The sequence below is a fragment of the Sporothrix brasiliensis genome (genome assembly GCF_000820605.1).
Source record: "Sporothrix brasiliensis 5110 chromosome Unknown Cont17, whole genome shotgun sequence".
Lineage (NCBI taxonomy): Eukaryota > Fungi > Ascomycota > Sordariomycetes > Ophiostomatales > Ophiostomataceae > Sporothrix > Sporothrix brasiliensis.
The window spans coordinates 2,561,925-2,589,176 of NW_024467136.1; the positions used below are offsets into that span (position 1 = coordinate 2,561,925).

Genomic DNA, 27,252 nt, shown 5'->3' on the forward strand with positions numbered 1-27,252 from the left:
CCTAGTATGCAGTTGCCATGGATGTAGAGCAGGCTCGACGCATTGGAGGGTGGAATGGACGTGTGTGGTTGCGGCTGGGATGTACACGTCGACCGTCTTTCTTTTTTTTATTCTGCTTTTGTCTATTCGTCTATTCGTCTCCCCTCGTACTCGTCTTCTTGCTTGTGTGTTCGTAGCCTCGTCAGAAGACGCCTGGCAGTCATCCGTGCCTCTTTCTCCAGACGCTTTTGCTCGGGGCAGATGGGGCCAGATATTTTATTACCGTCTTATGCTTCCCTTTCTTCTTGTCTTGCCTTGCCCTTTCTGCTATCCCATCACCGGCCGCATTCTCATACGCACCTGAGCAAAGCACACGGACGGACTCTGTGCACCCAAGGCTCGCAGACCAAAGCCGTAGTTGCTGGCATGGCGCTGCAGTTGGGTGGAGGGAACGTATCATGGGTAATGTGTTGTGAGCTGTGATACTCTGTTGGGGGATGAGAGGGGGATGAAATGGATATGAGGGTGTGGGAGCAAAAACGGGTGCCGCCACACGCAGGGTTGCATTGCAAAGAGATGGGAGACGGGATGTGACGAGAAGCGAGGAACAACAAAGACCACAAGACCAGAAATAAAAATCAGGGAGAGAGTAAAGAGCGAAAAGCTGTGATGAGAGGCAGAGAAGGCTGGCGCTAGTGGCGGTGGAGATGCACCAAAGGCTGTTCCAGGAAACCGCAGGGGCGCAGGTTCTTTCCGCTTCGGGCATGCCGCCAACCCTACTTTATGACGCCTTTATTTTCTCCCCTTTGTGATCACCTTTGCATTCGACATTTTCCTCATTTTCAGTTCCGAAATTGACGCGGAGACGGAGTAAACCAGGACCATCGACGTGCAGGACGGTTTCGTTTTCGGCCGCACCTGCAACTTGGGGGCCAGAATGTTGTCTGTTGGCTGCACAGTCCCACAGAACAGCAGTCATTGGGTGGCCCGTTGCGAAGGCCTGCAGAGGGATTTTCTGGTCAATGTGATGTATTTGTCTCTAGTTTGTGCTGTCGTCTTCCATTTATGCGAAGCGATTTTGCTTGCTTATTTCTGTTCTTTCTACTTGGACGTATCCCCCTCTCGCAACATGACGTCCGTCGTCGTCGTTTAGGCGTATTAGTGCCCAAGCGCCTAATTCTTAGTGCTCCCGAACAGCCGCCGCCGATCCCCGAATCGCCATTTGTTCGACCATACAGAAATGTCTCCCGAAGCCGCCTCTTCTTTGAATTCCCCACCATTCATGTAACTTGCCCTCTTGTGTCAACATGGTGTGTGTGTGTGCGCGCGTGTGTGCGTACTTCGTATGTGTGGGAGGACCCGTACCCCTGTCCCCCTCCAGAGAAACAGCACACCCTTTTCTCTTCTCTCTCTTCTCTTTTCTGTTTTGTTTTTACTTAATCTTGGCCGTCTTCACCGTCTTGGGGGCCAATACACAGCCATGTCTAATTTTGGCAACAGAACCTGACAGGCTGTGTGTAGTGTATATGCAGCTTGCTGGGTGGTTGTTTGTCTGCTGCTCTCTTGCTCGCCTCTTATTCGCCAATCCTCGTACTTTTGTCCAATTATTTGCCCGTGATGGTTTTGTGCAGTGAAAACGTCTTGCTACATTTGCACTTTGGACTGCGGCGTAGTCCTTTTCAAGACTCTGTGTTATTTTAGGAGATAATTTACATGTGTTGCACAGGAGAAAATAGAACAAAGCTAGAAGCTAGCAAGGTAAAGATCGGTGCGGTTATGCTGGAAGGGACAGAAAAAGAAAAGAAAAGAGGAAGCAAATCAGGAAGTCTCTCGACCGCGGGACTTTAGTCCTGGAACCTCTTCTGGTGTCTCATAACGATTTACTTTCAATCAATTTCCAGAAATCCAAGCACAATACAGTTGATTGCCAAACGCCACGCAGAAACAACTATTTTATACATGTATATGCGATGATAAAAAGAAGCCAACCATGTAGAGTGAATAGCAACGAAGAATACAAAACGTGTAAAGCATGTCAAGAGTACCGCGCGGATCATGCAAGCTTCTCCAGAAGCAGCTTGGCACCCGCATTGCCTACGGGCCGTTCCGGTGCCGCTGATGCCGCCGCCTTTTTCTTGTCGGCCTTCTTCTTGTCCTTTTTGTCCTTCTTGTCCTTCTTGTCCTTGTTGTCACCGATCTCGGCCGCCGCCTCCTTGGCTGCCGCTGCTGCCTCGGCCGCCTCGCGCTTGGCCTTTTGCTCCGACGTCTCCTCCACAGACGACTGCTCCAGCGCCTTGCGGTTCTTCTTTTCCGACAGCGTCTTCTTCAGCTCCTTGGCGTGCTCCGGCGCCAGGTCGGCCGCCTCCAGCAGCGCCACCACCACGAACGAGCTGGCCGCGCCCGTGGCCCACTCCACAACGTGCTCGCGGATCTGCGGGTACAGCACGTCGGCGAAATGCAGCGGCGGGTCCACAGGCTTGACCTGGCCCGTCGCCTTGTCGAAGCGGCCGCCGGCAACGAGCGTCTTGAGCAGGCGCGTGCCAAAGGCCGACTGCGACACGTGCGGCGCCACAGCGCCCGGAAGGTCATTGTCGTCGCCGCCGCCACTGCCTGTGGTCGTGGTCGTCGTCGGGCCGGCTGCCGTCTGTGCAATCGCAGCCAGGGCTTCGGTCTTGTCGCCCGTGGCGAACAGCAGCACATCCGTCACCAGCTGGCAGCCAAACGACGTGGCCACGAGCTCGGCGGGTGCCGCCGCGATGGCAGCCAGCAGCTGCGGCGACACGGCCGCAATCAGCTCCTTGCGCCGGACCTCGGGATCCTTTTTGCTCGTCGTCGTGCGGATGGCGTGGATCTCCTCGAGCAGCGCGACGTCGGCGGCGTGGCTCGCCGGGAACAGCGCCCGCGACGCGCCCTCAAACAGGTACAGAATCGTCGTGCGGGCGTTGAGGTCGTTGGCCACAAACACAACGTTCTCCGTGCCCGACTCCTCGTTCTTGCCCAGGATCTCCGGGAAGATGGCCTTGCTCGTCAGCTTGGTGTCGTCGACCAGGTCGCACGCCGCCAGGATAATGGCGTGGCCGTGCGGGTCGCCGCTGAGCAGCTGGAACGTGTCCTTGTATGTGCGTAGAAGGATCTTGCGGTCCTTGGCGTCGCCGTGCGCCAGCAGCAGGCACACCAGCCGTGCCCCCGACTTGGTGAACGCCATGTTCTTCAGCAGGTCGCCGCCCTCGTCGCCCTTGATCATCTCGACAAACTCGCGGTGGTCCTCGGACCCCGCCGGCACGTTCAAAAAGTACTGCAGCATGGCGTCGTGCAGGATCGTGAAACCCGTCAGCTTCTTCTGCACCAGCGCGTTGATCATGGCCAGCAAGTGCGTCTTGATCACGCCGCGCCTGCTCGGCTCCTTCTCCAGAATCTCCGTCAAGTCTGCCGTCGGCTCCGTGCTGCCGGCGACGGGGTCGCCCGTGGCCGACGTGTTGGCCAGCGCAAACTCGGGGCCGTACCACTCGCGCAGCAGCTTGGCGCGCTGCGTCTTGGTCGCCACCGTGCGGTAGACGTCATCCAGGATCCACGACGCCTCCGGGTGGTTGATGAGCTTCTTGACCTTGCCGTAGAACTCGGAGATGATCATGGCGCGCGTGGCCTCGTCGTTTTGCACGAGCAGCTTGCCCACCAAAAACTTGGCATACTTGCTCTCGGCCATCTGCACATAGGCACCCTGCAGCTCCTTGGCAATGTCCTTGCGCTGCTCAGGGGTCGAGTACTTGACGGCCGTCTGTACTGCGCGCACGGCGTCGTGCTTGAGCACAAAGTCACGCATCCGCCCCGTGGTGATGCTGAACAGCTCGTCCACCAGCTTCTGGCGCTCCTCCTTGGGCACGTGCGACTTTCGCCGCAGACGCTCCCACAACTTCTTTGACCGTGCGAGCTCGTCAGCCAAAGGCTTGGCCGCCCGGCGCTCCTGCGCCGTCTGCTTCTGTTTTGCGTGTGCTTCGCGAGACGTGGATGTGCCTGTTTGACAAAAAAAAAAAGAGATGCTGTGTTAGAATGGTCCTTCGACCGAGAATGTATATGTATTGCGTCAGGAGACCACGGTAACGAACCCTTCTCGTACGGGCTCGTCCCGTTCTTGCCATCACCGCCTTCCAGCCGCGGCTTCTTCAGCCACTCCTTCTTCGTTGCCCGATACGGCTCGGCCTTTCGTTTCTCGCCGCTCTTGGAGGTAGACATGTCGGCTATCGTCAAATCGTCAATTGGGCGGCCGTTTGTGGTGTTGCGTTGTGCCGAAAACGAGGCCAAATGGGGCGTTTCGGAGGAGATATAGGGAGAATCACTTGTCGGGTTCGCTCTGGACAGCCTTGTACTCGAAGCCTAGTACAGAAAATTTCCAGAGAAAATGGATAGTGAGATTTTTTTTTTTATCTGGCAGAATTATGCCGGGCGGTGTACCGATACGGACGGGAATCTGCCCCACACTCTTAGGGCGACCTTTTCTCTCCAAAGACGTTCCTGAAGCCGCTGAATTAGGGCGCTGTACAAGGCATGCGCCTGCCCCGCAGCGCAGTCCTGCTCTCTGGCAAAGAGCTTCGCGTTGGACGATGCTTCACGACATTGCGAAACGGGGGACCTCTACTGTACGACATCGTCCATCTCTCAACGCCCCACACATCCCTCACCATGGGTCGCGAAGACCAGATCGAGGAGACTGAGGTCCTCGAGTCCATCTTCCCCGACGAGTTCACCAAGATCGAGGACAATGAGTTCCGCATCTCCATCAAGCTCGACCTGCCGGACGATGTCGTTGCGGCGACACGACCTGCCGACGCCGACCCAGACGACGAGGACGAGCCGCCCGTCATGGTCCTCCACGTCAAGTACCCCGACGACTACCCAGACAAGGCGCCCCACCTCGATCTGGCACCACCGCCTCAGCAGCACGAGCAGCACCCGCTCTTCAGCGTCGCCGGCGACAAGGACGAGCTGCTGTCGGGCCTCGCCGAGACCATTGAGGAGAACCTGGGCATGGCCATGATCTTTACCATTGTGTCCGCGCTCAAGGACGCCGCCGAGCAGATGATTGTGTCGCGCCACGAGGCCGCCATGAAGATCAAGGAGGAGGCTCTGCTCGCCGCCGAGCGCGAAGAGAACAAAAAGTTCCACGGCACGCCGGTGACGCCCGAGACGTTTACCAAGTGGCAGGCGGATTTTTTGGCAGAGATGGCCGAGCAGCGGAAACGCGACGAGGAGCAGCAAGCCGCCGAGATGGCCAAGAAGAGCCGCGGGGCCGGTGGCAGTGGAGGCCTGCTGGGCAAAGACGGTTCAAAACTCACCGGTCGGCAGCTGTGGGAGCAGGGCCTTGCGGGCAAGACTGACGATGATGACGAGGCAGATGAAGACGAGAGCGTGCCGACAGGCGACGTGCAAAAGCTCAAAATCGACGCATGAGCCACAAAAGGTGTCGAAAAGGGTTCTTGGTCCGACAATGATGGCTAATGATGGGACACATTGTATTCCATAATCTTGGATATGGCTAGCGAGCCTTGTCAGTACTATTCTTCTTGGTCCAGATGCGGGATGCCGAGCCAAGATCAAGGAATCGCATCATAGATAGTGACCAGAAGTCAAAGATACTGCAAGTCAAAAGGTACTTGTGAGACTCAAGAGCGACAAAACTACATGTACATAGGGCGCGAGAAAGGATACATTTATCCAATGGAGGCATGGGGCCAGATGAAACAAACTTGAATTCTAAAGACAATAGACGTCTTTTTGGGTCGAAGAAGCGACCTTCCAGCGCCCTCGTACGAATTACTCGTAGCTTTTCGAAACCAAAACGCCATTCTATAGCTTCGCAATGATACAAGCCAAAAAAAATAATAAAATAAAAATAACAGCAAAACGAAACCCCGTACTAAACACTCTAGTCCTCCATTTCCTCGTCTTCGTCTTCGTCCTCGTCGTCTTCATCGTCATCCTCTTCGTCGTCCTCCCATTCCTCATCCTCATCTTCTTCCGCGTAGTCCTCTTCGTCCTTCTCCTTCTGAGTCGCGGGTCCGACGGCCGCCTCCATTTCCCGGAACAGCTCGGCCGCGTGTTCGCCCAGACGCTCATCCTCGTACTGCTGCTGCTGGAACCGCCGCAGGCAACGGCCCAGGCACCGGCGGGCCTCAATCCACGCTCCCTTCCACAGGTCCTTCTTCTGCTGCCCGGTCGTGTCTGCTACGTCGGCGTCGGCCTCCTTGAGCTGCTGGCCCAGCAGGTAGTTTGCATATCCTGCCAGGTACCACACTTCGACCGACTGCTCGTCCTCACGCAGCAGGTTCGACGTCACCTCGATCGCCTTGGCCAGCCAGCCGACCGTCATGAGCATACGCGCTAGACTGACGCGCACACTAAACGCGGGCACCAGGGGGTGTGCCGGGTGCAGATTCTCCCAGAGCTCCAGGCTGCGCCGCAGCGCCACCCGCGCCTCCTCGTCGCGGCTCTGGCTGATGCGCACATTGGCGAGCGTCTGCCAGACTTCGGCCGACGTTGGGTCGACGAGCGTGGCCTCCGTCGTCAGCGCCTCGCACTGCTGCTCACAGTCGTCCTCAAACGACAGATCCGTCATCCAGACCTCGGCCATGGCACACAGAATCTGTGCCAGTTTCGCATTGAGGTTGCCCAGTTCGTCATGAAGCTCGTTGGCTTCCCTGTCGTCGCTGTCGCTGCCACCCGTCTTCTTTTGTATCCGGCCGGCCAGGGTCCGCAGAGCGCCGGCGCCCCGCTCAAACCACCGGATGCTGTCTCGGCCGCCCTCCTCGCTGAGCTGCGCCATGTACAAAAACTTGTCCACGCCGCCACCCAACGCCTCCGGGAGCGTGCCCTCGGGGTCCAGGCTCACGGATCGATCCAAAGCCGCACGCGCATCCTCCACATCGCCATTCTCCAGGTGAATCTCGCCAACCAGGGCGTATACGGCCGCAAGGCCAACACCGTCCAAGACGATGTTGTTGCTGCCATCCCCGCTGCTGGCGTCTTCGAGAACCTTTTGTGCCTTTTGTGCCGCCGCCAGTGCAATATGAACATCGCCCTGCGTCATGGCGGCCTCGGCATCCTGGACGAGGGCCTTTGGTGATTTGCTGGGCCGCGATGATGCGCCATCGGGCTGTGTGTTGTTTTTCTTGTGAGACTTCTTGGAACGGCCCTTTTTGGAGGAGCCGGGCCTTGTCTTGGCCATTTTTTGTGAGGTGTATAAATACACTGATTGGACTAGGTCATTGGATAAGAACAATGAAATATCAGGCCAACTCTGATTTATGCCGTTTCAATTGTCGACATGCTTGAAAAGGACGAACGCCGTAATACTGGTGCGGATTACATTGGCACCTGGGACCACCAAGAAAAAAATCTTATCGCTGATAAGTTGGCGACAAGAAAATCGCACCTTGTATGCAAATCGTTTATATGCATAATACCTTCCTTTGTGCATATAACCGAGCGTGTTCTGAACATTAAAAGTCAACAAAGACGTCGTAGGGGCACAAACATTGGGAAATAAAAAACACTTTAATTTTGTGTATCCTGTCTCCTCCCGAGAAGTAACCAAAATGTTTCCGAATAAAGGCACACGTCGAATGTAATAAAATCAATTTTCATCGCCAAGTCTGGCTCAGGTGTATTAATAGCAGCATCGCCCTGTTTTGGGGGTTCGTATGCTTTGGTGTGATGCGTGGCCAGGTCCCCCGTTTCCGTAATCCATTCCGTTGGTTGCGCCAAATCGCTGTGTGAGTAGAAAATCAAATGGTGAAAGCCAGAGTCCGCCCAAAATATAAACAAGACAGGGCTTAAAAAAGAAACTGAAAAAAGAAAATGAGAGTGTATACAAAGCAGAGGCTGATAACGATGAAAGGAAAGTATAGATTTTGTAGTCCGTCATGTGTCCGCACAAGACAATGCGCGTATAAATAGATCATTTCCGTAAAGAAAGCACGTGTTGTGTGATGTGACTGAAAACGGACGAATGTAAGACAGTGGGTTCAGGAGCAGTTTAGTGGTGCTCATCGACGACTTCGGCAGATGATCCCAGCAAATCCGGCTGCCGCTCGGGGTCGATTCGGCTGATGCTACCTTGCTGGACATACCCATAGCTTGTCGGCCGGTCCTCGTTCGAGCCTCGCCCGGCACCGCCGGTGTTGTTCGACGAGTTGTCGTTCAGGTCAATCTGAGCAAACTCCTCGGCAGTATGCGCATTTGAGGAACCCTCGGACATCTGCCGCTGAAGCGAGTTGTTGCGGTCAAAGGGCAGTCTCGCAGTCGCGAGCCCTCCACCACTGCTCGCCGAGTCAACCCGGATGGCAGGCGCCAGGTACGGCTGCTGCTGGTATTGGGCGCCGTGGGAGGAGCTCATGGACGCCGTGCGGCCTGTCTCGGATGGAGTGGAGAGCGACATAGGCTGGCCTTTCCCATCGTCTGACAAGGGACGCTTAGAGCTCTTGCGGGGCAGACTAGGGACTTCAGCCAAGACGGGCACAGTCGCAGACGGCAAGGCCCCATTGTTGTATCCGTCACCAGCAGCAGTGTACCGGCTGGCCTTGGACTGGTTGCGGCTCGGCAGCCTGCTCGGCATATGGATGCTGTCACCGCCGTCAATGCTGGGCAGCAGCGGGGGCACATCAGAGACGCGCAAGAATCCAGCTTCATCGGCCGCCTCGCTGTCCTCGCCAGGGTTGCCATCCTCGTTGAGCAGATCCGACTCGGCCGGTTTTGGTTCACTGCCTGCTGGGCGGTCGCGGCTACGAAGCGTCCGCCGGTTCTTGGCCTGGGCGTCATCTTCGTCATCCGACTCGATCGGGCCATTGCGGATCACATCCATGGCCACAGGAACACCAGGTGGCGGGCCCTCGTCCTCGAAGTCGCCCCCACGAGCCACCATAGCAGGCGGCATCCGGGAACTTCTGACAACCTCAAAGCCCTTGCCCTTCTCCTTGGTCTTGCCGCCGATAAGAGTCCGGAACCAGCCGGCAGCCGACGCCATCGGGCCTGTAGGATCCGCAGGTCCCGTACCCAATCGCCGGCCAGGCGCATCCGAGTTCAGGCGCTGACCTCTCACTCCGTAGTAAAAGTCGACTTCACGCGTGGAGTAGTCTGTCCTCGGCGAGAACGCCGGTTGGCCGTATGGTGCCGGCGTGGCTCCACGAGACGGCTGGCCGTCGACGTCACCATCCCCAGTGATGGGAGGCACACCACCCGCTATAACCGCAGCTACTGCGGTTGCATTGGCGGCATTGTTGGAGCTATGTCCCACAGCGGTTGCGGCAGGAGGGGCCGGGCCGCCACCAGGAGCCTGCGCACCCTGACCCCAGTCACCGCTGGCCCATGATCCACGCGTCCGGTCGGCTGGAGACGGCACATTGTTTTCTTGACTGAGCGTTGGGCGTCTCGTTCGCCGCGGCTGGCGGTAGTATGGGTCACTGGCTTCCACCGGAGTGGTATTTGCGCCGGCAAAAAGAGCGGAAGCGCCCGACAGGCGGTTGCTGTTGGGGTTCGGTGACGGCAGGACGGAGAAGTTGCTCATCTCACCAGCCGTAGTCGGAGTATACGATCCGGCACCACTCTCCAAATTCCGTCCACCCTGGGCCATGGTGTTTTCCACGCTGAGATTGTCGAGGGCAGACGAGCTCCGTTGGCCAGGCTTGCCACCCATGAGAACGCCGATGCTACCGGCGGACTCACTTCGCAGGCGGCCACCCGGCATGATGAATCCAGCCTTGCTAGCCTCTTCAGAGTCCAGCATGCCCGCATTCGACATTTGGCTCTGGCGAGACGTGGCACCGGCAATACGGCGTGGCATGCGTCTCGATAGCTGACGCATGCCAAAGATCTTGGAGAGACCGCCGCGCGTCTGGCCCATGACATCATCGCCGCCAGCACCGGCCATGCGGGCAATCACCTCAAGAAGTGTCTGAATGGCGTTGAGGAAAAAGCCGAGGATCAGGATGCCGGCGTGGATCACCAGAATGACGTAACCAATCCAGCCCTTGGGGCCCTCGGTGACGCCCAGCGCTGGGATGAATGCAATCATCAGCATGATCGTCACAAAGCGGAGAGCTGCAAACAAGGTGTGATAGGCGTTCATGGAGGATTGCTTGTGGAAAGGGAGAATGGCTTGCAGCGTGACAATCTGGACAACCTCGCAGATAGCCAGAAGGATGATCTGGGCGATACCGGCCGGCTGCACAGCGCCAATGGCAATGCCTCGTATGAGCGTCACCATGAACGGGCACATGGCATAGGCGGCTGCCTCGTCAGAGTACGTGTTGTAGAGCGGGCCGTAGAGGAGCAACGTCGGAAGGTCGTCGAACAGGACTGCGCGAGGTTTGGTACTCGTGATAAGGTACAGCAGCCAGGCGGCAAAGCCGAGGATCGCAGCAAGGGTCAAGGCAGCCAACGCCACAGTATAAGCTGGCGACTGGGCCGCGACGACAAACTGGAACGTCGACAGAGACACGAGCGGCAGCAGGAAATAGTTGAAGACAACGCGGACGAGGTTGCCGATAGAGAACGGCCAGTTCTTGGAGCGCAGGTCTTCCTCGGGGATCCGACGCACAGAGCGGTAGATCCACTGCAGGGCGAATCCGAGCTGGAAGAGAACCAGAGTGCCCACAACAATCACCATCAGCCACACCATCATACCGGCCCAAATGTCCTCTACGTTGCCCATGCCAGCGAGTTGGCCCAGATTTTGCAGACCATAGGAGCCGTTCGTGGAATAGATGCCGTCAACAACGTCAGGAATGCCGTCCTCCTTGCTCACAAACGTCTGGTTGAACATGAGGGCAGACCACGACGCCTGGCTCACTATGGGTTGGTAGAAGCCGGGGTAGCTGAGGGTCAGGCCGCCCGTGAGAACGGCAAACTGGAGGTACTGCAGGCAGTCGCCAAACCCGGGTGTCACCAGGCGCAATAAGTCTGGATCGCGGCCGTAATTGCTCGTCCAGTGGAAGATGTCAGCCGTGCCCCACGGACTGTACATGCCAGCAAATACGGTTGCAAAACCGACCGCCAGCAGGACCAACAAAGGCAAGAACTTGATGATCCAGGCTAAGTAACCCAGCGAGGGCGTGATGGTGGCCGAGACACAGCCAATGGTCGTGGAGGCGGCGTCGCCGTAGCGGATAATGAAGGTCGCGGAAAAGGAGGTGAAGGCGTACGACGTGGTGAAGACATTCGACATGGACACGGACGGAAGGTCGGTGTAGGAAATGACTGACGTATTGAAGACGGGGCCCAGTGGGCAGACGCCATTGGCCAACGAATCGGCACAGAAGTCGGTGTCATTGCTCCAGGGCTCGTACGTGAGGACCTCCATCTTGCTGTGCAGTGTCGTGAGTTTGGGATTCGCCACGGACGTGTCCGGTGCGCGCAGGATCTTGCCATTCGTGTTGGAGGGATCGTTCCAAAGAGGGCTATCCCAGGCTGGCAACGGCGCGGAAGAGCGTGTGCCAGTGACGTTGCCGTACATGGTGACAAGCAACTTGCGGCTGTCGTCCGCCGTGGCGTCGAACGAGGCTTCGACAAGGAGTGGGACCCATTGCAGCAGAACCGGGTCCGTGTTGTCGACATAGTCTTCGGGCATGCAGTTTTCAAACTGTACCGAGACGGCACGCGCGGGCTGGATGCCGATGCACGCCAGGAGAACCAGGAGAATAGTGGCCAGCAGGTTCATCCTGGCCGCAGCTGGCCGTCCCAGGTTTCGCAGGGCCATCGTGGGCATTCGTGGCTGTCGTCGTATTCGAGGTGGGCAGCTAGTCGACGAGATCGACGAAGATGATGCCAGTGGTCGCGTTTGGAACGGTAAATGTTGCCGGGGTGGCCGGTCTGGAGACGGGCTTGGTGGGTGCGCGAGAGACGGCAAGGATTTCGCAGCCGCCGTGCGTTGTGTGTTGCACTGGGTGTCCATCTTGAGCAAACAAGGGTATCGGTTCGAGCTTCTGCGAGGATGAAGCGGAGCGGACAGAGGAGTTCGAATTCGTGCGGGTTCAAAGGCGAGGCGGCTTGAAAGAGGTAGCTATGGGAACCCCATCATCCCGGATGGGCAAACACGCCTGCCGAAGACAAAGTTAAAGTTGAACCAGGTGGTTTGTCGTTGGAAGCAAACTGTCTTTCGCGAGCTGTTGACTTGGCCGCGCTTGCGTGTCGGCGATGGAATTGTCACGATAGTCGCGGCTGTTGGAGCCTTTGAGAGAGGCGCAGTATCGCGGACCAATCGCTTCGTCGGTTTCCTTGAAAGAAAAGCAGATGCAGAAACAGAATGCCAACCCCCAGGCTGCGTGGCTGCGGCGTTGTGTTCGCGGCCTGGATTCCAGCGATTCCAGCTGCGATCTTCGACCCCCTAAATTAGGACTGACAAATTAAGATGACAACGAAAGGAATCGCGAGTTGGGTGCTGTATCAAAAAGAAGAGAACGAGAGGCGGCGCCGTGATCGGCAAAATAGGAAAGGGCGGGAAGCCAGAGAAAGTATGAATCGGAGCATGAAGAAAAATCAGGAGGAAAAAAGAAGCAAAAAGTCCGCGACTCTCGGGCACGGATTGAGGTGAGAAAGGACATTTGAGCAGTGGAGATTCAGATATAGTGAGTACGATACGGAGATGCAGAGGGCAAGGGTGCCCTTTCCCTATTCTTGGGCCTGAAGACTAGCAGAGAAAATCCCACCACAGTTGGAGCCCTTTCAGCGAGCCTGGACGGGTGCTATGGCGTTAGCTGAAGCGAGGTACGAATTACACTGCTTCAGGCTTCGTGTTGCAGTGCTAGAATGGCCCGAAATGCCCAGACAGCGTCAGTGTCACGGACTTTTCGGCCTCTGCCTTGCAGAACCAACAGCAGCGCGCAAAGTGCCCACTTACGCGGACATGTACTTTTGGAGGTAAAGAGTGCGAGGCGGATTAGAGCGAAGGTGGAAAAGTGGGGTCAATGAGCCCTGTTGCTTTTTTTGGACGTTTGTGATGCTTCCACTGCGTCGACGCACGACGGTCACTAAAATGGCAGGAACGACAGACATCAAATGGCAATGCACATATGCGGACAGACGTATCCTCGACATATTGCTTGAAATCACTTGTACTGAGTGCGGTTGGCCCCGTCCTGTCTCCAATCCAGTCATGAGCTATGCCGTCTCTTATGAAGATTCGTTTTCAGTCCCTCTTCACGCTGCCGCTGTGCCTGTGCTGGCAGGTTCGTATTCGTTGATGGGGCACTGTCGACAGGAAAGGGGCGGCTGGCTGGCCAGCCTGGGCGCTGGGCTCACAACGAGAAAGGACATCCCAGCCTCCCCAGGCTTTGAGCGGAGTAGGGCCAATAGCATTCTGGTTACATTCAAATACGAGGTACGAGATTTTCTTCCTGTTTCTGGCTGCACGGCGACGGTGCATCGCTCGTTCCGTGCTGGGTCAATTCTTGTTTGCGCCGGCCGCCCTTTCTCTGAGAGCGAGGCTTAGACCCCTCCCTGGTGGCCCCTTCCTTCCGGTACTCTTCGTATCGAGTTCTTGGCGCTAGCTGTCACCGGAGCGTAATTACTGTGCAGCTCATGAGGCTTTCGTCGCAACCGCTGTCCACTGTGTTTTGTTTCCCGCAATTCTGCGACGAAACTTCGTCTTCAATGCTTGTCGCGCGGTCGATTCCATGCGGGCTCTGGTCTGACGTTGCCGATGCGGAAGTCCGTCAGCACTTTGTTCAGTGACAAACGTGAAGGATACCCTAACAAGGACGAAAAAAAAGGAAGGTACGATCTGCCGTGCCTTCCAAACTATGCCGCGTACTTGGTGTCCCCATTTCCTGGCTCAATCCTCTTTCCCCTCTTTTTTGTCTTCGTCTGTTGTGTTCCTCTCAATCGTTCCTTCTGTTATTACTCGTTGTTCTTGTGTTGTTGGTCGCCCTATCCCCCGACGCTTTTGGAACAGTGACTCGGATCGTATGCCACTAACGAGCTCTCTTTCCTATTTTTTATTTCTTTTTTTTTTTTTTGGGAAGGAGAAGACACCGAAACGACCCACTTCAGGTCCTGCATCCCGTGTTGCTCCACTCCAAGCTTGTTATCGTGAACGAAAGTGTGTGAATAATGTCGTTTTCTCAGACTTGAGACACCATCTACGCGCCACGCCCGTTGAGGCTGAAACTTGAGGGAAATTGACAGTGCCATCAGACAGCTATCAAGAACCTTGAAGTCAAATCGGGTAAGGCAGTATCTGCAGCTTTGACTTTTGTCGTTTCAACTCATGAGCAACTTTCGTGTTTCGTTATTCGAAACAATTCGACTGCTAATATTATCTCCGGTTTTGTCGTGCAATCTGTTCATCTCAATCCGAGCCCGCATAGACGCACAGAAAGGCTGTCCTCTCTTGAATGTGTAATATCCCGTCAGACGATGTCGTATCAGTTGCACAGAACGGCAGTGCATTGTACTAGTCATTCTCGTGCTCCGTTCCATGGCATGAGACGAGGTGGCCCACCGATGGCATGTTCGCGAACAATGTTTCACTTGTCGTAATTTGTAGGAACCGAAATAGCATCCTAGAACAGCTGGAAGAGAGGGAGAGAGAGAGAGAGAGAGAGAAAGAAATCACACAGATCTCACGACGAAAGTAGGACGGGCCCTTACCTTGTGTTCTGGCTTCTCCGTAAGGCTATGGCCGTGAACTGCTGTGAATGGCGCTCTTTGAATTGTTCCTTGTGGCTGTAGCATGGGCAGCGACATTCTGTTTATTCTTCATTCGATCCAACAAGATTGTGGGCCCTGACGGTGAGATGCTACGGCCAGCGTGAGAAGATCGCCATACTGAGCCTCGGAGCCCTCTTTGGAGCAAAGTCATTCGTCACTCTCCGTGCCGATGATCTGGCGTTGTCAATCCATAGTGCTGCTCTACGTCGTTCATGTATGCGAGAGTGCATGCTGAAAGACGAAAACTGTATAATTCCCAGCCAGGTCCCTTGACAACAGAAATCGGCCATAAGAGAGGACTAAAATTAGACACAGCCTGTCATTGTTGACTGCCAACAAGGGTTGTCCTTGGCCTGGCCCCTAGTAGTCGAAACTTGATACCAGAACAACGCTCGAGGCATTTAGTGAAAGTTATGTTTTCTCCTTTCTTTATCCTCCCCTTCAATTGTTGGCAAATGCCGTGGGCTGCGAAGATGTGGCCCTGGAAAATTCTATGGATAGTATTGCCAGCCATAGACGTGCAGGCATAAGCCGCCGGTCAGCCACCAGGCCCAGATGTTATGACACAACACAGCGATTCCATTTCACGTCTGATACACAATAAATGCTTACTGCTGCCCCAGACCCCGTACCAAAAGTGTCTTTAGCTTTAAGCTCTTCCGCAGGTAGAACTCAACTTGAACAGATCCCGCCCCGGCCTCTTTTCTCTTTGCCCTGCTCTTCGCCAGCCAGTCAACAACGGCCGCTCTGAGTCGACTCTCAATGCTCGAGATATCTGCCATTTCCGGGGACAGATATTCAGGCTCTTCGTCCCAAGACTTCATATTGCGTGCGAATATGGCCGTAGTCCGTCGTAGTCTGTTCCAATCGACCATCATTGTGTGAACTGGCCGTCCAAGGGGCGTTTCTGGCGACGGTGCCGTGCAGCTGACAATAGGAGCATCTAAACGCCCTTGTCCAGTTGGAGACATATCAGATACAGCCCTGGCAATGCGTGGCGGCCCGGCTTCGGAATGGCCCTCGAAGAAATGATCTCGGGCGGAAACGAAAGAAGGGCGGGAATTTTGCCGCCGGCCTGTCGTTTCCTGACCGGCCTCGGCAATACCATTGTTAATGCGACAGGGGTCACCAAATGATATAGTCGTTTGCCGAAAGTTGTCATTAGAAACCAGGCCAGGTAGTCTCGGGCTCTCAAAGCCACGCTGTCTATGGTGGCGAGAATATGGGCGTTGATGGTTTCCAACCGGGCTGGACGACGGCGGTGTTTTTAGTCCCCCGACTGGCACGCTGCGTATTGGTGCTCGCTTCCGGATGGGCGACAGCTGGGTATGGCGCGAATCCGAATGAGCAGAATCTGTGCGGCGCTGGACGCCTGCACCTCGCGACGTTGTGAAATTGTATTCAATCGGCCCACCAACAGGCCTGATAGTCTGTCTCGCCATTGATATCTCCACCTGGGAATCTGGAGACGTGCTGTTGAGCTGAGAGACAGGTGATTCGGCCTCAACATAGCGGGCCTCGCGACGAGCTACAGATCTGTGCAAGTTGCTAGCAAACAAAGGCTGCTTAGGTCCTTGAGTCAACATGACGTTGGTGTTATGAAAAGGCCGTTGCTGCAATGGCCCGACCCTGCTGCTGGTCACGCCGGCTCTTCCCTGAGAGTCCCCAAAAGAGAGTGTTGATTGTTGAACTGCGGTGCTTGGAGGATACTTGTCAAAGCCGTAGCTAAATTGATATTTCATCTGATCAGTTGCCACATATGTCTTTGCACAGAGTCTCGCAAAGGCGTCGCAGAGAAACTTCTCGTCAACAAACAGAACGTCCGTCTTCGATGAGTCGACGTTAACATCGTAACTGCCGGCAGGGCACTTGATGTTGAGCCGCATGAACGTGCCACGGACTTTTGCCCGTTGCGGCGAGGCCATCTGACCTAGGAGCCTTCCAAGGCTGGCATGGAATATTGCCAGAAGCTGGTCGACAATGCCATTATGGTGAAAGGAAAGCGGCCGTCCGTCGACAGAAATAAATCCACCAAGTCTCAACTTAGCCAGATCGGCATCAGGCTGGGGAAGGCAGGCCTCGAAGATGAAGTGATCGACTTTTTCGTTCGGCTGGCTGGACAACGATTGAGATAGCGAGAGCTGTCCGTCAAGTAGTCCATCTGTTGACGTGACAATCTCTCGGCACTGACGAGCCACTTCAGCACTAAAGAGCATCGCAACGGCCTCTTTCATGCCAATGTTGCCTCGTGGTGCCGAGCTATTCGTTGTCGGCCGGTAAGACCACAGCGGCACGGCTTCCTTCATAACCTTGAAAGAGAGCCGCAAGTGAGGACGGGCCATGGCATAACCGCATAAGAGTGCCTTGTTCCCGGATAATGTCTTCGAGGCATCTTGTACGGCAGTTTTCCGCCTCACTGGCAGTGTTGAGAAAAGGCAAGTCACTGACACTGTCGTGCCGATCGGTGCAGGTCCCGGCTTCTAGCCGTCTGGGGAGATGCCTCCAATACTCGGCACCAACCGAAATTTCGACGCAATTGCCTCTTCTGCAGTACGCGTCGTTATGGCTACGAAGCCTAGAGTATTGGCGCTGGCCAAACCCTCGCCGCGAAACCCAAGTGACGTTCCACCCACAGTCATGAGGTCGTGGAACTGACGAAGCTTGCTTGTATGGCCACGACGGCCAAGAGCATCAAAGTCTGCGGTACTGATTCCGTGGCCGTTGTCACGAACTTCGATTTTGTCGACCGTGTTTGGGCTTACAAGCACATCGATGGCCGTTGCACCGGCATCAATGGCATTGTCCAAAAGCTCCTTGACGAGGCTTACGGACGTGGCGATGACCGAGGTCGAGCCAAGCAGATGACAGGTATCTGCAGGCAGCGCCTTTATTGACATCGCCACCGTTGAGAAAGGTTCGACAGCAGTGAAGGAATGGACCGACAGGGGAGCAACGGGCTTCGAAAGGTGAGTTTTTCTTAAAAGGACGATTCGATCATCCAAGAAGTGTGGTGCAGAAACACTGACACGGGAAAAGGGGGAGGGGAGGAGGCAACTTGGTTCGTATTTGATCCAAAAAGAATACGTTGAGTCTGTAAGGAAAGAACGGCCGACTAGAGCTTTTCATTTCGTTCTAATGCGAGGCAATTCCCACTTTAAGGAGGTGCGCATAGTAAAGGGAAAGAGCATCCCATCTATAAGTTTGGAGCAAGGGAAAGAACATCGCACGCCACAGACCAGTCGATTCCACGGACCGAGCAAGAATCTCTTCTCTGTGAAGCTAAAGTTATCACCAAGACATACAGATCTAAACAGGGCCCTCTTGCTTTCATCTTGGGGAAGGGGGCATGTCCATATTAATGACATGGCGAGACGTCGAGCATTCTTCACACATTGACGCACCGGAAACGTAGCAGAATGACGCGACTGCCGTTCTAAACTATCGTACCATGCTCTGTTTTTAGCTAACTAAGGCTAGCAAGTATTTGCCTCAAAACAGCTGGAAAGAGCTCCCCACCTTTTTCCACTAGTAAGTACCCCGTGCCCCTCCAAAAGTCGTGGGACAGCCATGACTGTAGTCGTACGACGTACAGCGCCATAATTGATGTTACGACGACCTTGTTTGCTGCACGCACTCTTCTCCTTACACCAGAATCAATCCAGCTCTCCGAGCCGACACCGCGTATCCAACAGTTCCTTCAGCATCATCAACCTATCCGCCCACACCCTCCAAATCCGACAAAACCTTCACAATGCATGAGAAAGGCCCCATCTCCCAGAAGCACGACGGCTCTGGCCTCCGCATTGGCATCATCCACTCCCGCTGGAATTGGAACATCATCGAACCTCTTCTGGAGGGCACCAAGGCGAAGCTGCTGGAGAGTGGCGTTGCCGAGTCCAACATCGTCGTCGAGTCTGTCCCTGGCGCTTGGGAACTACCTGTGGCCGTCCAGAGGTACGAATGTACTCCCTTCCATCGTCCCCGAACTCTTCCCCTGCAGTGCAACAAGAACTCCATCCTTTTGTCTTCATTGACGCTTTGAACGGACCCGGAAAATGGCTAACAGCAACTCCTTTTCTCTACGTGTAGATTCTTCGATGCCTCGCAAGTCCAGTCCGCCAACTCGGCCAACTCCCTATCGGCCGGCGACCTCCTCCTCGGCGGCAGCACGACCGACCTCTCCGCACCGGCTCCGTCTTCGGGCTCGTCGTCTACCAAGTCGACCCTGCAGTTCGATGCCCTCGTTGCCATTGGCGCGCTGATCAAGGGCGAAACCATGCACTTTGAGTACATTGCGGACAGCGTGTCGCAGGGCCTCATGCGCGTCCAGCTGGACACGGGTGTGCCGATCATCTTTGGCGTGCTGACGGTCCTGAGCGAGAAGCAGGGCCTGGCACGGGCGGGCGTCATTGAGGGCAGCCACAACCACGGTGAGGACTGGGGCTCGGCGGCGGTGGAGATGGCCGTGAAGCGGAAGGCTTGGTCCGCGGGCAAGCTCAACTGAAAAATGGGAGCAATTAGAAGCAAAAACGGATTGGATACTCGGTAGCCATTGAAAAATAGACGGAGGACCTCTCTGCCTCGAGCAAGATATTAGCAATCTATTTAAATCAAAGGAAACAAAATGTCAAGCGTTCCTTGTTTCGACTTGAGTTTTATGTCGCCACGCTCTCAGCTAATACAGAATGCCGTCAACAACGGCCGAAGTGCTTTTTTTTTCAGTCATGTTTTATCAAAAAAAAATTTGCGCTTAACGTTTTTTTTTTTTTTTTTTTTTTTTTTTTAGACAAAAAGAAAGAAGAAATAAAGATATAGAAGGTAATTTTTGTTTATAATTTATTGCCATTTTATTTCAATCACTTCGACGAGGAATTCTTTTCGATGATAAAAGCGGTTCTTAAAATGTAAAGTGAATATTTAGTGACATTCAGGTATCAAATTAACCTTGCAAGACATGCTTCTATGTGATCGATTTAGATTCGAAGAACGAGATTGGAGAACGCCCACTGATGAAGGACAAACAGAAAAGGCAGAAGCAAATGAAGAGTAAAAATGCAAACCATGTATTAAAATGTGGCTGTATCCAGCTCTTCCTTCGATATACAACACAAGTCTAGTTGAGAGAATAAAGCAAAACCAAGAGAACAGAACACCTAGTTTTTCCTCCCCTGAATTACCGCAAGCGTACGCCCTGTACTTGCGCACGCATCACGTATGATGTTATAAGGAATGACCAAAAACCACAGCGTAACGAAAAAAACAAATACCGGCTATCCCAAAATTCTAGTAGACCCAAATTTTGTGCAGATGTGTAAAGTAGAAAGAAAAGTGTGCGAGATGGAGAGCGTGAGCATGTGCAACACTGATGGCTGGCAACCGATGAGCATAGCTTAGCTGATGAGGGCACCAATCTCGCTGGAGAGAGTCTTCTTCGACTTCCATATGGACCGCTTCTTATCGCGCCTGGCCTTCATGGCGGCCCAGCCCTGCTCGTCATCGTCGTCATCTGCAACATTGCTTTGCGCGAGAGGCGAGGCGCTCTTCTGCTTCCTAGAAAGATCCCAGCCAGTCGGGCTCGCGCCACGGCCATTGGGCGTGTTGTTCTCGTTGGGGCTCATGCTGCCGCTCGTGTTGGGTCTCGGTGTCGACGTGGCGCTGGTCTGGGCATCACCCGTCGAAGAGCTGATGGCACCGGACATTGTCATCGATTTGCGCAGCTCGGACGGGGCAGGGCCGGCAGGAACGTGCGAAACAGGGCGGTAGCGGCCGGGGAGACCGACGTTGCTGCGCTCAGAGGGAGCAATCGACGGAGCATAGGCGTTGGCACCTTGAATTCGGATAGACGGGGCGTAACCATGACCCTGCGGCTGCTGCATCCACGATGCCGAGTTGGGCTGGACCATACTCATTGTCCGCATGTGCATGTCAGGGTGCGGCAGCTGCATATCCATCACGGAGCCGTTGTCAACGAACGAATGGCGGCCCATGTCATTGTTCATGCCGTCCATACCACCCATCATACCCATGTTCATGGGCCCACCGGGTCCGCCATACTGGCTGCTCATCGGCCGCTGCATGCCGTTGGCGCCGCCGTTGGCCATCATCTGCATGAACTGCATCTGCATCTGCATAAACTGTTGCATTTGCTGCGTCATCTGGATTTGGGCCTGGTCACCTGGGGTGAGCATCGGCTGCGGCATGCCCATACCAGGGTACATCATCTGCGGTGGGATACCGGCAGCAGGGTCGAACTGCGGACCACCAAATCCCATAGGGCCCATATGTGGGACAGGCTTGTTGATCGCGTCGGCATTCGGGCTGCCTCTGCGCATGGCACGAGAGCGCTCCTCGCTGGCAATGACGCCAACAAGTCCGCCAGGGGGCAGACCACCGCTGTTCGCCTGCGGGGATACGGCAGGGGCACCACCGGCAAAGTTAAGGGTCTCACGATTGTTGGAGTTCACCAGACCGTAAGGGTCCTGAGGCAGATTCCGGGCAAAGACTGGAAGACGGCCGCCGTTGGGAGGTGCGGCAGGGCTGTTGGCCTCGCTACCCACAATCGACTGGGGGCGCTGGAAGCTGGGGGCGGCGGCCGCACGTAGGTTGGGATTCGACATCATTGTGCTGAGACGGGCCGGCGGGCGGTTCTTGCTGGGGAAACCATGTGCGGCGAGGATAGCCAGAGGAACCTCTTCATCTTCGTCTTCGCCTTCGTTTTCTGAGCCGTTTTGCGGTGACAGCCTCGCTCCGTTGGGGGTATTGGGGGCAAGAGTGCCCATCGTCGGCAGGTTCGGTGTCGACAGGGAGTAATGCATGCTCGAGCGAGCAGGCGTTCCTGACGCGGCCTCACCAGTGACCTTCATCATCTGTTGGCGGTACACAGACATGTGTGCCTCTTGCTTTCGCCGTTGTTTGGCCGCCTGTCTTGACTTCTCAGCCTCATCTTCGTCATCCTCGTACTTGTCATCGTCATCATCGCTATCGCCGTTGGCCTCCTGCTTTGAGGCGCTCGTTGTTTGGCCACTCTCCTCCCGCTCCTTGTCCTTCCGGTAGCGCTCAAACTGGGCGGGCGTCATGACCTTGTTCCGCGGCGGACTGGGCTTGCGAGCCACGAAGCGCTGGGCCGTTCGGCTCGAGCTGATGAGGTTGGTATCAAACAGGTTGTCGTCGTTGTCGGCGACGACCTTGGCACCAAATGTTGGGGAGGTGGATTCCGTCGGCACTTGGCTGTAACTGACACCCAGGGCATCGTCGCGTCGACCAAAGCGGCTGCTCGGTGAAGACGTCTGCTTGTTGTTGGACAGGCTGGCACCAGCAAGGAACCTGTTGACAGTGGAAAGTGAGTCCTTCAAGAGAACGGTGTCTTCGTCATCTGCGGCTTCGGCAGCGTTTTCGATGGTTGAGCGGCGGCGGCCAAAGAGGGCACTCGTTCTCTTAAGACTGGATTCGGTACGAGAGGTGGGGATGGGAGGAATGGTGCTTTGTGTGACGTTGGGACTGGTTCCTGACGACGTCTGTGGCCGAGCAAGGGGAGCCGCGTGTCTCGGAACGGGTGGTGCGTTCTCATTTGGCGAGGAGGCAAGGAGCGAATTAGCATTCAGCAGTTGTTCATTGGAGTGTTGGCTGCCCCACGAATACGGCGACGGCTCAACCTTGGCGGAGCCATCAACGTGAATGGGGGTTGGCTGGTTCAGCCGGTTGCCGGTCAACGACCGTGGCACCAGAGCTGGCCGGCCGTCCTCCCGAACCGTCATCACGCTCGCTCGTTTGTCAAAGCCACCGCCGAGCATCTTGCTGAAGTCGCCGCCCAGATCAAGTGTAAATCCCTCCTCCAGCTTGGGGGGTGTGGCGGTCGTTACTGTAGACTCGGTTAGAGACCGATCGCGGCTGGTAGCGGTGCTGCCCGTGTCAGATCGCTTGGGTGGCGTCTGTGGAAGAGGAGCATCGTCGTTGGGCAAGATCGGGAGATTCTTCTTGTTGCCGCCAAACGAGAACGTGCGGCCAGCAGATTTGAGAAAGCTGCTTGTGGTGTTCGACTTGGGGATCGGAGGCACAGGGACGTCGCCGTACAGCTTCTTGTTCGCTAGACGGTAGTCTTCTTGATGCTGCTGCTGCTGCTGCTGGTGAAATTGCTGTTGGAACTGTTGCTGCTGCTGCTGTTGGGCGTTTAGGTCAGCGGATGAGGGTGCTGTCGACACGTTGCTATGGCGTGAAGAGTCGTCAGATGTCGTCTTCGTCGTATTTGAAGAGCCGCTGCCCCTGGTTATTATATTAGCACACGGACACGGACAAGGACACTGGAAACGGCACACGGACACGCCCTCCACTAGGTCGGCCTCCATTTCGAATCCACTTCGGTCGTAGTGAAGGAGCCTAGAATGCATTATGGCTAGTCCAAAGCGGGCCTGTCCATTAGGGGTACGTACCGATTAACGTTGAGGTTGGCAAAGATGTTGTCGTCCTCGGGATCCGCAACCATCAGGGCATTGGGCATGCTCTGGGATTTGACGGCCAAGCGAGCATTCGGGTTGGGGGCATCAAAGTTCTTCGTTCCCGAAAATACCTCAGAGCGATCCAACACGCGAAAAGACGGGCTTCCTACCGATGCATTATCGAGGTTGTCGGCGGTAGATTTCCGCCGGTTGAAGGCGACCGGAAATCTAGGCATGTAGAAAGAGACGAGGAGGAAAATGAAGTAAGCGAATTGTTGAGAAGAGAATCCCGGACCGGAAAGAGATCGTCGAGAGAAAGCGGCAACACAATGAGGAGGCGACGCCGCTGCGGATGGGTGATTTGTTATTATGATTATTGTGGATGGCGGTAGAATTGAAAAGAACCGAGACACCAGGGGTCGACAACCGGTGGGTAACACGAAACAAAAGGTGGTGGCGTTGTTGACTGTGGGATGGGCTTCCGGGATTCGATACCGAGCGTCGACAGGAGCCAGACAACGTAGAGTCGACTGCAGCAAACGAACGAACGACAGTTGTGTTCGTCCGCAGATTGAAAGGGGAAAGACGACTATGACGCTATACGGCGAGCGGCTGCAATAGCGAGGACAAACCCGGGTTAGCAAAGCAGGATTTCCAGTTTTCGTCCGCACCGCTTGCGTGGTATGCATATGCTTGTGTGTGTTTGTTTCGTGCGAGATGGTCCAATGTGTGTAACGATGCAGGCTGCCGGGATCCAAAAGTGCATGAGGTTGCGTGTCCGGGAAGGGGGACGCGGACCACCCAAAAAGTGAAAAGCAAAACAGCAGGGACAGACGGAAAAAAACAAAAGGTGGAATACTTTGTGTGTGCAAGTGACGACCTTGTCGACCTTTGCACCAGCGGGGCCGCCTTCTCCAACACCTCGGACAAAGATGTGATAGAGCACAAGCTTCTCGACAGGCGCACAGGAGTACGAAGCTCTTCCACGCCACCGGTTCAACAGATGAGACACATCGATGGGAAACAGAGGCTGTGTTATTGCGATGCGGCTTGGGCCAGCTTGGTGCACAGGGTCGTAACCACGAGCCGTAGTTTGTGTGACGAACCGGGTAGTGAGTGGACTGCGGGAGCAAGAACCAGATCGACAGTCTGCAATGCCGCTTTGCTTCGAGAAGCTTTTTTTTTTCTTTTTTTTTTCGTGATATTCGCAGGGCGGGCGATCGAGAGACGGGAACGAGAAAATACAACAAGGCAAGGGCAAGAGACGGCCTCAACAAGTCCAACAGCATGTGATGTTGGGAAGGCACGCCGTTTCAAGAATACCATCAACGGGAGAGGGCGGGAGAGGCACCATGCGGGAGGGGGGGGGGGGGGGAGGGACGGGCGAGCAGGAGAGTGCAAACAACACCAAAAATCCAGGGAACGTGTTTGCATGCGAGGCAGGCGACAGAGACAAGGGCATCGACGACGGAAGACGAGAAACGAAAGGGGAGAGCGTGGAGCGTGTGCTTGGAGGACTGTTGACTTACGTGGAGGCACGTAACGATGAGAAGCACAAGCCGTCGTATGTTGAGGTGCGACTTAATTACGAGGTCATAAGAGACACGGGACAAAAACGCAACGGTATATAATCGTAGGCCGAAAGACCGAAACAAGGGAATAGGAAGCGGAAGAAACCGAAAGAGATGAGACAGGAGGGAAGGTTGCGAAGCTGTGTCGAGGCAGCCACGAGGTCGAAGAAGAGACCGAAGAAGGGTGCTTCGATTCGAGGGCCAGGCGAGGGCGCGGGTCGAACGGTCGTGACGAGTGGTGGCGCTTCCTGTCTGCAGCTGCAGTCGGTGATGTGAGCTCTTTGTCAGTGTGCTGTTTGTTGATCGTCTGCGGCTGAAGTGGGACGGCAACGAGAGGCAAGCCGGGAAAAGGACGTCGATACGAAGAAGAGACGTTGCCGGGGAGGACAGAAGAGACGTATGCGGAAAGCGAGAGACACAGAATTTGGCCGGCAGAGCAGCGAGAAATGGCCAAGAAAGGAGAAAGGGACGAAGGGGAGAGGAATATTAGAATAGACAGAAAACGGCAGAGACACTGGCAGTTCGCGAGGTCGGGTTTATTAAGGGCCAGCGAGGTCGAGAGGCGACTCGTAAGCAGAACATAGATTGAGGTGCAAAACCAAGGCACGAGCAAACAAAAACAGACAAGTAAAAAAAGAAGGGCAGTGCTGTGAAACGAAAGGCGGAAAGTTGGGAGAGAGGAAAATCGTATACGATGTGTTCTGTTTGGAGGTGGAGAGAAGAGAGAGGAAGAAGGAACAGACGCGAGAGAACACGAAAGGGAAAGGAAGGTTGGGACGAGGCGGGCCCGGAAACAGCGACCAAAAAGTAATAAATTAGATAAAATACGGGCTACAGCACGTCGTCTATGGGGGAAGGAACTGAGCAACAGGGGAGCATGCAAGCCGTTGGGCTCCGGTGGGTATTTTTAAGCACGGAAAGGGGCTTCGGGCGCTTCGATTTAGTGGGGTGAGGGGATCGCTCGGGGGGGCCACAGGTGGACGGGTCGACACAACGGGAAGCAGCGGCCACGATGTGCGTGGCCAACAGGAAATTCAGAGGAAGGAAGAGCTGAAAAAATCGCAGTGGCAGGCACCGAGTGCGAGGACAGCCCTGTGGGGGCAGGACCGGGGCGGATCGTGTGTGAGTGGACAGGGGAATGCTAAGCAACGATGGTTGGGTGGCAGGAGCGACGAAGACACCAACAGGGAAAGCGATAAGTAAACAGCAGGCGTTTAAGGCATGACAGACGGACTGGCCAGCCAGCCACACGGCGGCAGACCAACAGGCAGCGCAAAGCGGGCAGCGAGGCCCAAGTCCAAAAGTCAAAGCGAAGACGGGCCCAGCTCGGCAGAGCATGTGCGGTGGAGGTTGAATTCGGCGAGAAAGCTGGATGCTCGCTGGTGGCGCAAGGGAGGCCGTCTGAGGGTGGTCCAGTCCATGTTTAGGGGCCACTCGACCTCGTATCATAGCCGCAGATTAGTGGACAAATATAGCCTAGGGTAAGATACATTGTTCTGCTTGCTATGGGGCAATGCACAGGGTGGACCAGGAACACGTTTACGAAGTCTCTCTATTCGCGTTTATTAAACACTGGCATTGGATATCGAGATCCCGTGGACTCTGGCTGCTACGTCTGGTGGTGATGGGTGATTGTTAGGTATAAATGGGATGTGAACGTCGCTACGTCTGGTTCGTTGAGGCTCGATGCTGCGTTCTCGGTCACACTTGCTGCAGCAATACAGGCACGGACAGGAACCGCTAGGGGCGATCAGGCACAGGGACGCACAGATAAGGGGCGACAGCGGCGGTTTCCATGCAGTCAGCGACATGTAGCAATGCCAAGCTTTGGTGTGGGCAGCAGATAGTGCTGTACTCACAGTTACGCAGCGCCCGCGCCCCTGACAGGTCCTCAGTCAGCAACACAAAGTCGGCAACTGTCTTGCGCCGTTTGCAGTTGGCTCTCCTGGCAAATGTCTCACGAGGCTGCCACAGCCTGACTTGGGGCATGTCTGAGCCCAGAAATGAAGATACGAGGTGCGGTGTGGTTGCTCTGTAGTTGCCCCTCGGGCTGCTGGAGGGCATTGGAATGACGCTTGTTCCTGTTCTAGGCCTGTGGGCGGCTGGGGTTGGGAATCCCCCCTTTGTAATTACCCCGTACGTCGGGCGAGCTAAAGAGGAGAAGGGGCGCTTGGAACAAAGGCGCGCGTAGCAGAAGCTGCCGAAAAACTTGGTCTCCGAGCAACTTTTGAGCAATGCTGAATGTGAGCTCGAGCAAGAAACATACGAATGTATATTTGTGCGGTCTGGTTGAACACAGGCCAGTGCCACATTGCCAAAAAAAAAAAAAAAAAAAAAAAAAAAAAAAAAAAAAAAAAGGAATGGGTCGATGTTACGCTTGGCAAAAATAAATTCTGACAAGCAACGGACCGACAAGGCTGGCTGTGGAAGCCCCAGTAAGTATCTTACATACGAATTAGTAGATTCGTACTGCTTGTAAATCTAGCTAGTTCCGACCCCTGCTACGGATGCAGCCACAGCTGGATGGAGCGAACGATTAGGAGGCGCAAAAGTGAAGCGCCAAATGGAAGGGT

The 27,252-nt window shown here is 55.2% G+C and overlaps 8 protein-coding genes across 8 annotated transcripts; 2 read left to right on the top strand and 6 right to left on the bottom strand.

Annotated features, from left to right (window-relative positions):
- Window positions 1–2,032: 2,032 nt before the first annotated feature.
- On the bottom strand, window positions 2,033–4,209 carry SPBR_02452 (uncharacterized protein; the record flags this gene model as incomplete). Its single annotated transcript, XM_040760755.1, has 2 exons — window positions 2,033–3,990; window positions 4,083–4,209. The coding sequence occupies 2 exons, from the start codon at window positions 4,207–4,209 to the stop codon at window positions 2,033–2,035; spliced, it is 2,085 nt and encodes a 694-aa protein (XP_040620753.1).
- A 447-nt stretch (window positions 4,210–4,656) lies between these two features.
- On the top strand, window positions 4,657–5,424 carry SPBR_03185 (uncharacterized protein; the record flags this gene model as incomplete). The annotated part of the gene is made up of 1 exon (XM_040761488.1): window positions 4,657–5,424. The coding sequence occupies one exon, from the start codon at window positions 4,657–4,659 to the stop codon at window positions 5,422–5,424; it is 768 nt and encodes a 255-aa protein (XP_040620754.1).
- A 475-nt stretch (window positions 5,425–5,899) lies between these two features.
- On the bottom strand, window positions 5,900–7,198 carry SPBR_02857 (TPR domain protein; the record flags this gene model as incomplete). Its single annotated transcript, XM_040761160.1, has 1 exon — window positions 5,900–7,198. One exon carries the CDS (start codon window positions 7,196–7,198, stop codon window positions 5,900–5,902), a length of 1,299 nt encoding a protein of 432 aa, XP_040620755.1.
- Window positions 7,199–8,008: 810 nt separating this feature from the next.
- On the bottom strand, window positions 8,009–11,725 carry SPBR_02215 (uncharacterized protein; the record flags this gene model as incomplete). Its single annotated transcript, XM_040760518.1, has 1 exon — window positions 8,009–11,725. The coding sequence occupies one exon, from the start codon at window positions 11,723–11,725 to the stop codon at window positions 8,009–8,011; it is 3,717 nt and encodes a 1,238-aa protein (XP_040620756.1).
- Window positions 11,726–15,284: 3,559 nt separating this feature from the next.
- On the bottom strand, window positions 15,285–17,018 carry SPBR_09120 (uncharacterized protein; the record flags this gene model as incomplete). Its single annotated transcript, XM_040767246.1, has 1 exon — window positions 15,285–17,018. The coding sequence occupies one exon, from the start codon at window positions 17,016–17,018 to the stop codon at window positions 15,285–15,287; it is 1,734 nt and encodes a 577-aa protein (XP_040620757.1).
- Window positions 17,019–17,156: 138 nt separating this feature from the next.
- SPBR_03339 (DNA mismatch repair protein mutl) lies at window positions 17,157–17,573 on the bottom strand (the record flags this gene model as incomplete). Its single annotated transcript, XM_040761641.1, has 1 exon — window positions 17,157–17,573. The coding sequence occupies one exon, from the start codon at window positions 17,571–17,573 to the stop codon at window positions 17,157–17,159; it is 417 nt and encodes a 138-aa protein (XP_040620758.1).
- An 854-nt stretch (window positions 17,574–18,427) lies between these two features.
- Window positions 18,428–19,180, top strand: SPBR_03190 (6,7-dimethyl-8-ribityllumazine synthase; the record flags this gene model as incomplete). Its single annotated transcript, XM_040761493.1, has 2 exons — window positions 18,428–18,630; window positions 18,766–19,180. The coding sequence occupies 2 exons, from the start codon at window positions 18,428–18,430 to the stop codon at window positions 19,178–19,180; spliced, it is 618 nt and encodes a 205-aa protein (XP_040620759.1).
- An 886-nt stretch (window positions 19,181–20,066) lies between these two features.
- On the bottom strand, window positions 20,067–23,344 carry SPBR_02248 (uncharacterized protein; the record flags this gene model as incomplete). The annotated part of the gene is made up of 3 exons (XM_040760551.1): window positions 20,067–22,935; window positions 22,993–23,049; window positions 23,103–23,344. The coding sequence occupies 3 exons, from the start codon at window positions 23,342–23,344 to the stop codon at window positions 20,067–20,069; spliced, it is 3,168 nt and encodes a 1,055-aa protein (XP_040620760.1).
- Between the last annotated feature and the right edge of the window lie 3,908 nt (window positions 23,345–27,252).